This window comes from Cucurbita moschata, unplaced genomic scaffold (assembly GCF_002738365.1).
Source record: "Cucurbita moschata cultivar Rifu unplaced genomic scaffold, Cmos_1.0 Cmo_Scf00024, whole genome shotgun sequence".
Classification (NCBI taxonomy): Eukaryota; Viridiplantae; Streptophyta; class Magnoliopsida; order Cucurbitales; family Cucurbitaceae; genus Cucurbita; species Cucurbita moschata.
In genome coordinates, this window is record NW_019268540.1 from 932,643 (window position 1) to 946,033 (window position 13,391).

General features: G+C 39.3%; 2 protein-coding genes across 2 annotated transcripts; both read left to right on the forward strand.

The window, feature by feature from the left end:
- The first annotated feature begins 2,480 nt into the window (after nucleotides 1-2,480).
- On the forward strand, nucleotides 2,481-5,473 carry LOC111461042 (probably inactive receptor-like protein kinase At2g46850). The gene is made up of 3 exons (XM_023104472.1): nucleotides 2,481-3,303; nucleotides 3,949-4,032; nucleotides 4,111-5,473. Exons 1-3 carry the CDS (start codon nucleotides 2,535-2,537, stop codon nucleotides 5,190-5,192), a joined length of 1,935 nt encoding a protein of 644 aa, XP_022960240.1. The 5' UTR covers nucleotides 2,481-2,534; the 3' UTR covers nucleotides 5,193-5,473.
- A 1,497-nt stretch (nucleotides 5,474-6,970) lies between these two features.
- Nucleotides 6,971-12,843, forward strand: LOC111461041 (serine/threonine-protein kinase ATG1a). The gene is made up of 13 exons (XM_023104471.1): nucleotides 6,971-7,579; nucleotides 7,704-7,821; nucleotides 7,905-7,963; nucleotides 8,178-8,242; nucleotides 9,283-9,376; nucleotides 9,465-9,545; nucleotides 9,681-9,792; nucleotides 9,994-10,048; nucleotides 10,164-10,438; nucleotides 10,523-10,866; nucleotides 10,992-11,289; nucleotides 11,389-11,459; nucleotides 12,246-12,843. Exons 1-13 carry the CDS (start codon nucleotides 7,328-7,330, stop codon nucleotides 12,444-12,446), a joined length of 2,025 nt encoding a protein of 674 aa, XP_022960239.1. The 5' UTR covers nucleotides 6,971-7,327; the 3' UTR covers nucleotides 12,447-12,843.
- The last annotated feature ends 548 nt before the right edge of the window (nucleotides 12,844-13,391 follow it).

Consider the following 13,391-nt stretch of genomic DNA (forward strand, 5'->3'; position numbering starts at 1 on the left):
TTTTTTTTTTTTTTTTTTTTTTAATGCCTAAAGTATAATAAATATATTTTTTAAGTATATTTTTTATATTTAATAATTAAATAAGATAGATCATATCACTGGAATAATTTCAAACATGCAACTTTAGACTAAAAAAATAAATAAAAAGTCTTTAAAAACCAGACATGTTTTAAGGTTACGTGAATGTTTTTTTTTTCTTTTTGTATTACTTGATTTGATGGATTTTTACGGAAAAGCTTTGTACTCTTTAATTATTTTTTTTTACATTACTTCTGTAAATTAGATTAACAATCAACTAAACCCAACCGAACAAGTGTTATATAGGGTCAGGACACATGCCCTTTAGGAGCTAATCATAGCCTCAACCTTGTCCTATTGTGAGGCCGAGGAGGGGCTTTAGGCCTTCTTTTTGCTCTTGGGTTCTAACCTCTTGCGTTTTTCGTATTTGCCTTTTTCTCCTAGTCTCGTCAGCCTCACGGTTTTAAAACGCGTCTACTAGATAGAAGTTTTCACATGTTTATAAAGAATGTTTCATTCCCTTCTTTAATCGACATGAATGCCTCTAAACAGCTTCCAACGAGACTTATTGATGAGTTAACTCAGTTGTCAAATCTATGGCCCAAATGGTCTTTGATTTTCTCTATTATTGTACCTTTTCTTCACTTTGATTGAAACAATTCATTTAAATCATAGATCAATTTGTTGAAGCTCCCAAGATTCAAGGGTTGCCAACTCAAAATATTTGCAATTTGGTCCCTATAACTTAAAAAGTTGCATTTTAGACCCTAATATTTTAACATTTTTCAATTATATCCTCGTCACGGTAAGATGTTAAAATGTGGCTGTAATAAACGCACGTGATTTAATATTTGGTGGATAATTAGAAACGGGTGATTCAAGTTGGTTTTGCTCGATATAATTTTTAAATATTGATTGGTTCAAATTGAATATTGTAAAGTTAGACAAATAATCGTGGATCAGACATGTTGTAGTGAATATGACATGGGTATACACTACTTGTCACATTCCAATAATGAGTTTCGCTCGAAGCATCGAACCACTTCAACTAATAGAGATTAAGACACGGGTCCTTCGTCGTGTAAGAAGAAGTGAATGGGAAGTCCCTAGTCAAACTGAATCCGTCCATCAGAAATTCTGACACTTAATGTCTCTGACATTCTACTGCATCTACTAAAACATGACCACGTTATTTACTTGAGTTGAGTATCTCGATATTATTTCGATTCTAAAATTTAAACGTTCCATACGTTTCCATCGTAACAAGTGTCACTAATTCATTGGCTAAGACTACGTAGAGTACTCAGAGAGCATAGTCTTGGACTTGGAACAACAAATTTCAGCATACCCATAAAAAATTAAATAAAAAAAAAACAGCAGAAAAGATGCAAATATATATATAATAAAAATTAATAGAAATATCAACTTTTATTTATTTATTTATTAATATTATATTTACAATAAATAATACACTTTTGGCATTTTTTTAAATATATTTTTACATTTTTTATGATTTTGATAAAAAGAAAAAATTTATAGGGAAAGGGAAAGAGAGGGAGTGAATTGAAAGACTCGATTCGACACGTCGGCCGAAACATAGCACGACATCCCAGACGTGATGCGATTAGAAAATGTAGCCCATTCTACAGACCATTTATCCTTCCTCCTCGCTTCCACTCCCAACTTCAAGAACACCACATATATATATATATATATATATATTAATTTTAATTTTAATTTAATTTTGGGGTATAGGTCTAAATGGATCGGGAGAACTAAGACAGAAGTTGGCGAGAGTAATGCATGAATAAATCGAGATCACGTCTGAATGAAAGTGATCGAAAAACTAGAATGACCCCAAAGAAATAAGACTAGAACCCAAACATCCTAGAGTAAATGAGAAACCTGTGTGAATTTGTTGATCCTGTAATGTGATGAGAGTCTATAAGTAGGTGACTTATTGTGATGCCACGGGTCGAGAGAGGGCGTTTTTGAGAGACGTGGATTGTCACAGATGAAAGTATGTCCCGGGGCATCAGTATAGTTTTTTTACTCCCATAAACTTTCACTGAAAAAATCGGTCAACAGTTTGATTCATTGTATTGAAATTCTCTTGTTTTGAAATCAATGATTCCCGTATTGATGTCTTTTCAAATATTTCTTACGTTCGCATTACATCCATATTGTTGTTTTTAGTCACGACTCGTTGTAAAATTAGGGTCGTGACAGATTGATATCAGAATTCTGATCATAGATATCAGAACCCAGATTGATATTAGTGAGTCTTGACAGATGGGTATCACTGTAATTTTTAGGTGACTAGTAATTTTTTTGGGATGCATGTGCATGGGTAAAAAATTTATAATTTAATAAAATAAAAATTATTTCAAATCTCTTTTATCATAATTGAATATTTGTTCCCTTCTCCTTCGACCTTCCACTGCCATGGCACAACAACATTCTCTGCCATTTCTGTTACAAACTTCTCCCTTCTTCTCCCTCTTCCATCTTTAACCATGCCGCCACCGCCACCGCCATTTCTGTTTTCTATTCTGATCATTCTCTTTCTCCTCCCCCGTCCGGCGGCGGTTTCCTCCTCCGCCTGCAGCGCCGTCTGCGGCAACCTCCAAATCCCCTTCCCCTTCCACCTCAACACTTCTTCATGTGAACACCCACTACGCCCAATCCTAATTCCACAGCCTTTCCATCTCTACTGCCTCAACTCCACAACCCTTTTCCTCAACCTCACCGGCCAAACCTTCCGCATCCTCGAATTCCTCTCCGGCGCCGTTCTCGTCGACTTCCCCGGCCCATCTCCCTGCCGCCAGTACAATGACTTCAACGCATTTAACCCACTTTCAGCCAACCCCTTCTTCGCCATCGCCAACGACAACGTTCTTGCCCTTTATGACTGTAACGATTCCTCCCTCTGTAAGGCCACCTGCGAGAAGCTCATCATGCCCGGCTGCGACGGAACCGCCCGTTACTCGCCGGCCTGCTGCTACCCACTTACCGACAGCTCCGTGTGGCGAAATGGCGGTGACTTTTCCGTCTTCTCTAAGCTCGGGTGCAGGGGATTCTCGAGCTGGGTTGTGGAGAAGGGGTCCAGTGCCGGCAAGCGAGGGGTTAAATTCGAATGGGGCCTTCCTAGGAATTTCTCCGATGGGATTTGTGATAAGAATGGGTTTGTTGTTAATGCCACCGCCGTTCCTGACGGGGTTAGATGTTCGTGTTCCGATGGATTCGTCGGCGATGGCTTTGCTCGTGGATTTGGGTGCTTGAAATGTAGCTGCTCTGTCTTTTTAACCTCTCTTGTTTTTTCTGTCGGACATAAGCTCTTATGGCTTTTGTTTGGGCCAATCGAGGATCATTCTCTAAATTAGTCAACGTGGGACTCCCTTCCGACCATCTTCAACAATCCGGGAGACCTGTGGAGTCCTCGCATAGCCTCTCCTTAATCGAGGCTCGACTCCTTCTCTGGAGTGTCCTCGAACAAAATACACCCTTTGTTCTCCTAACAATCCTCCTCTCGAACAAGTAGAGCCTCCCTTGAAGTTTGTGGAGCCCTCGAACAGCCTCTCCATAATCTAGGCTCGACTCCATCTATAAAGTCCTCGAACAAAGTACACCCTTTGTTCGACAATTGAGTCACTTTTGACTAAACCTTCGAGGCTCACGACCTTTTTTGTTCGACAATTGAGTATTCTATTAACATAGCTAAGTTAAAGACATAACTATGATACGATGTTAAAAATCACGACTCTCTACAGTGATATTGTCTACTTTGAGCTTAAGCTCTCGTGACTTTCCTTTATGCTTTCCTAAAAAGCCTCGTACCAATGTAGATGTATTCGTTGCTTATAAACTCATGATCATTCTCTAAATTAGCCAACGTGGGCTTCACTCATGCTCGTTCTTTCTTTTTGCTAGCCTGTGTTAAGAACGGGCGCGAGGAGTATGGAAGTAGCTGCCATGGCAAAGGGCGTAGTGAAAAGGAGCTTATAATTTTTACAGGTATTTCATTACTGGTCCATTACAGGGAAAGAACAATGGTTCCCTAAGAAATGATGTTTTGATATGGTTAACGCGCAGGTGTTCTTGCTCCTCTGTTCATTATAGCTTCTCTTATCGGACTTTTTTGCATATTAAGACGACCCATCAAGCAAACCACGCTTAACTATGCCCACAGCCAGTTTCACAGTGATGCATTGCTGCAAAAAGCTTGTAGGACTCGCTTATTCACTTACCACGAGCTACAAGAAGCCACCAGGGGATTCGGGGACAATGCCAAGCTTGTTCGGAGCGGCAACGGAGCGATCTATGCCGGGGAGCTCCGAGACGGAGTGAGAGTAGCAGTGCACCAGCTACACTGCGAGAATGAAGGCAATCTTATGAGTGTTCTGTCCCAAATTGAGATTCTGTATGTACTTGCACACAAGAATGTTGCCCATATACTCGGCTGCTGCATCGATCCTGGCTGCGCTCCGTTGGTTGTTTACGAACATCCTGCGAACGGAACGTTAGAGAAACATTTGCATCACACGAAAGGAACCGAGCCGACGCTGGATTGGTATAGGAGATTGAAGATAGCTGCTGAGACAGCTAGTGTTCTAGCTTTCCTGCAATGTGAGGTGTCTCCACCGATTTTCCACGACCATCTCGAATCATGTCATATCTATCTCGACGGGGATTTCTCGGCCAAAGTTTTAGGATTCGGGCTGCTAAACGCTGCGACCGACGACAAATGTCACCCGGTTGAAGCATCGTCTTTCCATAACAACGATGTTTATGACTTTGGAGTTGTGCTTCTTGAAATGGTGACAGGGTTGAAGAACTCAGACCTCCCAATGGTAGCATTGCAAAAGATAAGAATTGGGAAGCTAGAAGAGGTTGTGGATCCGGTTCTGTACTATCATGAGCAGCCTCCCCATAGCAGAGAGCAAATAGAGATAGTTGCAGACCTTGCGACACGGTGCTTGCTGTTCGGTCGAGACGGGAAGCTGCGGATGAGCGACGTTTCGAAGGAGTTGGTGCACGTAATGAAGGAAAACGTCGACGGGGGAGGAGGAGGAGGAGGAGGCATCACAAGGGGGCCTGCAATAGAGGAAACTTTCTCTAATTCAAGCCTTCTTCAAATGATATCAATGTCCCCTGACTCAATCCTTGCTCCATGAATACTTTCAATTCTATGCAGAAGTTGTGTCTAAAACATGTTTCTGCCATGAAAATACCTTCTTTTTTTTCTTTCCTATGCATGTTCTTGTTCATTCATCACTTGTTTGTTGATGTTCGGGTGCTCGGTTCTCGAGCTCACCACCAAGGTATACCCAAATCTACGTGTATGTTAATGTTCGGATGCTCGGTTCTCGAGCTCACCACCAAAGTATACCCAAATCTACGTGTTTGTTAATGTTTAGATGCTCAGTTCTCGAGCTCACCACCAAAGTATACCCAAGTCCACGTGTTTGTTGACGTTCGGATGTTCGATTCTCGAGCTCACCCCCAAAGTATATCCAACTCCACGTGTTTGTTGACGTTCGAATGCTCGTTTTTCAAGCTCACCACCAAAGTATACCCAAATCTACGTGTGTTGTTAATGTTCAGATGCTTGGTTCTCGAGCTCACCACCAAGGTATACACAAGTCCACATATTTGTCGACGTTCAGATGCTCGGTTCTCGAGCTCACCACCTAGGTATACCCAAGTCCACATATTTGTTGACGTTCGGATGCTCGGTTTTTGAGCTCACCACCAAGTTATACCCAAGTCCACATGTTTGTTTACGTTCAGATGCTCGGTTTTTTAGCTCACCACCTAAGTATACCCACTATATGTTTGTTGATGTTCGGATGATCGGTTCTTGAGCTTACCACCAAGGTATACCCAAATCTACGTGTTTGTTAATGTTCAGATGCTCGGTTCTCGAGCTCACCACCAAGGTATACCCAAGTTCACATATTTGTTGACGTTCGGATGCTCGATTCTCGAGCTCACCACCAAGTTATACCCAAGTCCACATGTTTGTTGACGTTCAGATGCTTGGTTTTTGAGCTTACCACCTAAGTATTACCCACTATATGTTTGTTGACGTTTGGATGCTCAGTTCTCAAGCTCACCACCAAAGTATACCCAAATCTATATGTTTGTTAATGTTCAGATACTCGGTTCTCGAGCTCTCCACCAAGGTATACCCAAGTCCACATATTTATTGACGTTCGGATGCTCGGTTCTCGAGCTCACCACCAAGTTATACCCAAGTCCACACGTTTGTTGACGTTCAGATGCTCAGTTCTCGAGCTCACTACCAAGGTATACTCAAGTCCACGTGTGAACATTATATTTCAACTTCTAAGGGAACAATACATGTCGAGGGTAAAAATGAAACTTTTAAAAGGATCTCGTGACTTAAGTCATATAATTTAATCATATTTTTATCGAGCGGTAAAAAACAATCTTATATAAATATTTTAAAAACTTTTAAGTATCACAAAGTTTTTGATCGGTTTATGTGTTTAAATAATTGGGATTGTTCGTGGAAGCTAAGTGGGTCGAACAATATTGACATAAATAACATAAATTATAAAAACTAAAAGAAAATAAAAAATAGGAATAACATAAATTATAAAATGTTAAAAGAAAATAAAAATAGTAATTTTAGAAAATATTTAAAAATTGGTATTATTTATCACATCTACAAAAATTATATATGTATTTTAATTTTCTGACATGTTTTTTATAATAATATTATATTATAAAAAACATGTTTACATAATTTTTAAAATTATATTTTTTAAAAAAGAAAAAGATAACGTAATCTTAAAAATATTGAAAACTTAATACAAAGACGAAGTAATTTAAAGTTTTAATATTTATTTACTTTTTTTTTTCTTTAAAAAAGTGAATTGACAAAAAGGATTAAGAGAGAGAGAAAATTTTGAAAGCTTCCCAAATTTTAAGAACAGTTTAATTAATTTTCCACGATATGGATGAACTGAGGTTGATAGATACTCTGGAATCCTTCACGTTCTTCTGAATCCAATAAATGGGTCTCTAAGGCGTTGTGGATTTCACAGAAAAGTAGAAGAAAAACCCATAAAATCCTTTTCAGAAACGAGTTTTTTCTTCTGATTCTTGTTTTCAATCAGTTTCTTACTCATTTACTCAGAAAAATCCACTCATTCTCTCGCTATTTGAAGTCCCGTCCATGAATTTCCCCAAGCGCCTCCTCCTCTTCCCTGATTCATATCGAAAACCAGTTGTCTTTCTCTAGTCAACTGGTTGGTTTTGTTGTTTGTTCATTCAATCCTCTATGGATTTTGATGATATCGGCTCCAATCAGGGCCGCTCCATCGGCGACTACATATTGGGGCCGAGAATCGGGTCGGGTTCGTTCGCCGTCGTGTGGAAGTCGAGGCATAGGCACTTGGGGACGGTGGTTGCCGTGAAGGAGATTGACAAAACACATCTTAATCCCAAAGTCAGTGATTCTTTGCTCAAAGAGATTTCTATTTTAAGCACTATAAATCATCCCAATATCACTCGTCTCTTCGAAGCGATTCAGGTGGATTTTTCATAACTCCCTTCCTTTTTTGTTTCTTTTTGTTTACAATTGTGATTTTAAGGGCACAATGTTTTGAAGTGAAGCTCCTGATGATTGTAATGGTGTTGTTCTTATTGATTTACAGACTGATGATAGGATTTTTCTTGTTTTGGAATACTGTGATGGTGGTGACCTTGGGGGTTATATTAATCGCCATGGAAAAGTATCTGAAGTAGTTGCTCGAGGCTTGATGAGGCAATTGGGTATGGTATTACTCTGCCTTCAATTGGTCTTTTTTGTTTAAGATTAGATACAAAGTTTATGAGTGTGTGGATATTATGTGCAGCCACTGGCTTGAAAGTTCTTCAAGAGAAACACCTCATTCATAGAGATTTAAAGCCTCAGGTATGCTGCTTTCAACTCAATATATAGCTTCTTAGGGATTTGATGTAGAAACTTACTGTAAGCCAATGGAATTTATACTAGTTTTGGAGGAATCCCTTGTTCTTAAGCTTCTAGATGATTATTTTCGTGATATGAATGGTTTATCTGATGAATTTGTCACTATATTATGATTCTGACTTGAAATGTTTTGGCACTTTCTTGGCTAAATTTGAAGAACTTGCTGTTGACATCTAATAATGGGACTCCGCTTTTGAAGATTGGAGATTTTGGATTTGCGAGGTGGGTTTTTTAATGTTAGCATTTAGACACCTACTTTTGCTACATGCATTGTTAATCTAAGATGCTTTAGAACGTTTTCGTACATGATTCGGTTTCGGGATTGTATGTAGAATAAAGCCTATTATTAGAGCATTTAAGAGTGATGTAGAGGTCTCTTTTTATATTTTCTCTTTAATTTGTGAAATAGCATCATCCACCCTGGGATGTCTCGTAGTTAATAACGTGTGGCGACATGGGGTGAAAAAGGGGGGTTTCTCTTGCTTTTGGCATAGCGGGCCCAGCGAGAGGCCCACATGACAGGGCTATTAGCTCAGTGATAGAAGGTAACAGAGGCGTGCAAAGGTTTCCTCGGGTCAAACGGAGATTGGCCCTCGAGTACAAAGGCAGAAGGGAGCTTGACTACAAGACCCACCTGTCGAGCTCGGATGAAAGTCGGCTTTAGTGATCCAATGGTACCGAGTGGAAGGCCCGTCGCTCTAACAGGCTGATCTTTCCCAAGAGCTCACATCGACAAGACGGTTTGGCACCTCTATGTCGGCTCTTCACCACTTGGGGCTGTAGTATGTTCCAAGGGTTGGGCGACAATGTAAATAAAGAATTTAGAATAGAAGGAATGAGTTCAAGCCATGACAAATACTTATCTAGGATTTAATATCCTTCAATAGGGAGTCCTATATTGGCTAATTTAGGGAATGATCATAGGTTTATAAGTAAGGAATAAATCTCCATTGGTACGAGGCCTTTTGGGGAAGCCCAAAGCAAAGCCATGAGAGCTTATGCTCAAAGTGGACAATCATACCATTGGGGAGGTTCGTGATTCCGAACTAAGAAGTTGGGACCCTCGAAGGTGTAGTTGAAAGTGACTCAAGTGTTGAATATTCAGACCCTACATCTATTCCTCCTGAAATCAAGTTCACCTTTCTAGAAATTGTTTTGAAGAGTTTTCTTTAATCGACACGCAAGCTGCTTCTTTTTTATTTTACATTATAATCAAGTAAACAGATAAACGAGTGAAGTGTACTAACTCGTTTTCTTCGCAGGTCCTTATCAAATCAGTCATTGGCCGACACACTCTGTGGTTCACCTTTGTATATGGCTCCGGAAATTATTCAGAACCAAAGATACGATGCCAAGGTGATAAAGTATAAACAAACTGCTACCCGTCCTTATGTCTTTCGATTAAATCCTTCGATTCTGATTCTATTCTTGTGTGTATGTGCAGGCTGATTTATGGAGTGTTGGAGCAATTTTGTTTCAGCTATTGACAGGGAAGCCTCCATTTAGTGGCAATAGTCCATTTCAGGTGGGTAAGAAGTAGCACACTGTTCTACTTTAGTGATTACCACACACAATCAAGTTAAAGATATCATCCATGAAGCTTGCTGTATGATCGTTTCTAAACGAAGTTTTATTGCCCGGCTCCCCTTGCACGATACAGCTCTTCCAGAATATTTTGGAATCCACTGAGCCAAGATTTCCTAAAGGCGCTTTGGAAGAGCTACATCCCGACGCCTTGAATCTTTGCAGAGGCCTTTTACGTCAAAATCCAGGTATTTGTTGCTGTGATGCAGTTTGTAAGTGTGCAAGGGTGCTGGGATAATTAATTGAAGGTGGTTGATTTATATTTTTCCCTTAGAACTTTCCAACATTTTCGAGATTTTATACTAGTAAATACAATTATAAGTATTTATACTTGAATCTCATAAAGATTGAATAGAAACTGAACTAAAATGTAAGTTTTTCAATTGCAGTTGAACGGCTTACGTTCAAGGAGTTCTTCGACCACAAATTCTTCGAGGAGCCAAGGTATTATTTTCAGCCCCTTAGAGATTATTTATATGGATCTCATGTTCATGTTGTGGATTCATACTTGGTACACAAGGCAGCAGAAGTTGCAAAACTTATTTATGTTATACTGTAGATCAAATAAAGCTGTTGAGGAAGCATCTGAAGTTCAGCCAATTGTATCAGCCAGCTCCGAATCGGCAACAGATAACTCACAGCTAGAACGACCTATTGAGTCATCGAACAGAGATTCAGAAATCGGTAGTTCGTCCGTATGTAATAGAATATCTGGAGCGAAGAACATTTACAGTTCCGGTATGGAGAGTGTACAGAAGCCAATGCTCAATCTTGGAGTAGAGGAGCTAAGAAAATCTCTTGATTCTATTCAACAATCCATGAATCAGATTCAAGGTTTGTTTTATACTGATCTTGACCTGCTCTTTGAACTTGGTTGTTTCCATGTATTTACATTCTGTTTGGCATTTCCCCCCTCAGTTTCTGATTCAATGGAGTCGATCGAGAAAGATTATGTAATCGTGAATGCTCATTGTACTTCATTGGAGGCTTCTTCTTATCACCTCGAAACTTCATTACAAGGTTCATCAAGAGTTTCTCATACTCTCAGTATCGATCGGGATATGACAACCAAAACCCAGATGGAGCTTATTGGTAGTACAAGAGATACCGGAGAAACGTCATGTAGTCGAGGTCGATTCTCGATGCCATGTGCAGCATCTATGTTAAGAGAAGTACAAGGGCTACCAATATTGCATCCCTCTACCAGGCTCCAGTTATTTCAACAATATGTCCAGGCTCTTTCAGATTTATCACAAGAAAAGGTGAGTTTGGATTCGCCTTTCTGTTCTTCCAATTTCCATGTTCTCATTTTGAAATTCATGGGTTCATGAACGTTTCAACAAATTTTTTGAGGATGAATCTGGAGCCCTGATATTTGCTTATGCAGTACAATGCAGGAACGTTCTTAGAATCATTTTCAGTTGAACTGGTTGCTTTAGCATTATGGCAGAAAGCGGTCGAAATTAGTGAAACCTGGCTGAGTTCTTCAGCTGAAACCGAATCTTCAAAAAGTAGTTCGAGAACTGATTCTACCCCTCTTCAGAAAGATCCCGACTCTGCTGCAAATAACGAAGAAAATGTCGATTTTAATAGGCCGTCCTTGGTTTCTAAGTGGGCAGCGCTGGGGTTTATTGCTGCCGTGGATCAGGCCGAGAAGTTATCGCAAAGTATCCAAGAGACCGATGGTTCGATTCGAAATGCCTTGTGCTCTGTTTCTGTTCTAGCTGTTCCCATTTTGATTGTGAAGTTTGCAGCTTACAATTTGATTATGAAATTATTTGCAGGTGCCACTAAGATGCCTGATGCTATAGAAATCATATTCCAAAAAGCCATTGCCCTTGGGAAAAGTGGAGCTGTAAGCAACCTTCACTTATACTATCATTGTTACTATTATTCGTTACCATTATCCGTTACCATTATCGTTCATAAATTTCGGGCTTCGTCTATTTAGTTCACAAACCTTATTGATTCAAGACTTTGAATTATAGGAACCACTAAACTACCATTATGCTTACTAGTTACTATTCTTTAGGACCTCTTAAACCTTAAAAGGTTTAGATTAAGTTCACCGCCAGCAGATATTGTCCGCTTTAGCCGTTATATATTGCCGTCAACCTCACGGTTTTAAAATGCATTTGCTTGGGAGAGCTTTTCACGCTTTCCACAACCTTATAAAGAATGCTTCGTTCCCCTCTCCAATTGATATGAGATCTCACAATGCTCTGATACCATTTGTAATAGCCTAAGCCCACTGCTAGCAGATATTGTCCTGTTTGGGCTCATTGTGAGATCCCACATCGGTTGGAGAGGGGAACAAAACCTTATATATAAGGGTGTGGAAACCTCTCCCTGACAGATGTGTTTTAAAAACCTCAAGGGGAACTCTGAAATGGAAAGCCCAAAGAAGACAATATCAGATAGGGGTGGAGTTAGGCGGTTACATTGACACTGTTCAACTAATTGACACTGTTCAACTAATTGATGCATCCCATATTATCATTAAATTAATAGTGTTAATGATAAGAATCGAAATAGACATAACCTATCGAAGTTAGTGGACGAACCTTATAACTTGAACTCATTACTTGTCTTCTCCTTAAAAACTCTTCCTGTTTAACATTCTGAAGTGTGCCATTTCCAGGTAGATGAATACATGGAAAACAAGGACAAAGCAGTAGCTTCATACTCCAGAGCCATTCTTCTGTTTTCATTCATTTTGGGAGAAGCTGAATCCCTTGAGATTAAACCTCCATTTTCGCTAACTTCGGACAATAAGCGACGAATTCAACATTATATTCATTACTTGCAGACTCGTACTAACTTGTTAACATCACAACCATAATCACAAGACGCTCCCTCGACAAGTAAACGAAAGGGAAGATCTTAACTGTGCAGACTGTACAGCTCTCTACATATTTACTTCTCGACTCCGCTCCTGCTGGGTTTGGAACTGTTGGCCGATGCTCATCAGCTTCGGTAATTATGTCGATATATTTTCTTTTCCTTTGATATATTTTGGGGTTCTCTGTGTCCCCTTTATTTAGGAGGTTAGACGCTCAAACATGAGAACATATATTTATACAGAAAAAACTTGATGAAAAAGTTACTTAAGTAGTAGAAATTAGGACTTTGTAGCTTTTATTGGGAGGAGTCTTGTGAATTAAGTTGATCCATTTTTTTCTGTTGAGGATTGTAAATATGAATTCTACTTTGTATATATATGTTTACTTTCTGCTACTGATTCTTGATTCTTGAATGTTCATTATGTTTTACTAGGAGATAGATAAGCATTGTAAGATCCCACATCGGTTGTGAAGGAGAACTAATAAGGGTGTATAAATCTCTCTCTAGCAGACGTGTTTTAAAACCTTGAGGGAAATCCCGAAGTCTAAAGAAAACAATATATGCTAACGGTAGGTTTGGGTTGTTACAAGTATAATGTGTGCAAACCGGTTAAGATGGTTTATGAAGTCATTTTTTTCTCTATTAAATGTAAACAATGAGGTTATTATAGTCATTTCTTGTATCGTGAAAGTTTAAAAATTATTCCAAATAGATTAAATAGATCCCTAAAAAATTGATCTCAACCAAATAAAACATTTTGAGCGGTTCTCAAACGTTAAACTTCTATTAAAATGAACCCTTAATCTACTTGCTATGTATGTTCCTAGTTAGACTCCAAACGAGATGGTCGGGACCTGTTATCGTAGCTCAACAGTCAACAGATAAAGACGAGCAGTGGATATTCAAGGTCAACAGTCAACACCTAAAATGCAAGATGGAGAAC

Bases quoted from the DNA above. Each gene is read 5' to 3' on its own strand.
- LOC111461042 (XM_023104472.1), top strand. From the start codon at position 2,535: ATGCCGCCACCGCCACCGCCATTTCTGTTTTCTATTCTGATCATTCTC. The intron at 3,304-3,948 runs GTAGCTGCTCTG...TCTTTTTGCTAG, and splicing joins TGGATTTGGGTGCTTGAAAT to CCTGTGTTAAGAACGGGCGC. The intron at 4,033-4,110 runs GTATTTCATTAC...GTTAACGCGCAG, and splicing joins GGAGCTTATAATTTTTACAG to GTGTTCTTGCTCCTCTGTTC.
- LOC111461041 (XM_023104471.1), top strand. From the start codon at position 7,328: ATGGATTTTGATGATATCGGCTCCAATCAGGGCCGCTCCATCGGCGAC. The intron at 9,377-9,464 runs GTGATAAAGTAT...GTGTATGTGCAG, and splicing joins ACCAAAGATACGATGCCAAG to GCTGATTTATGGAGTGTTGG. The intron at 10,049-10,163 runs GTATTATTTTCA...GTTATACTGTAG, and splicing joins AAATTCTTCGAGGAGCCAAG to ATCAAATAAAGCTGTTGAGG.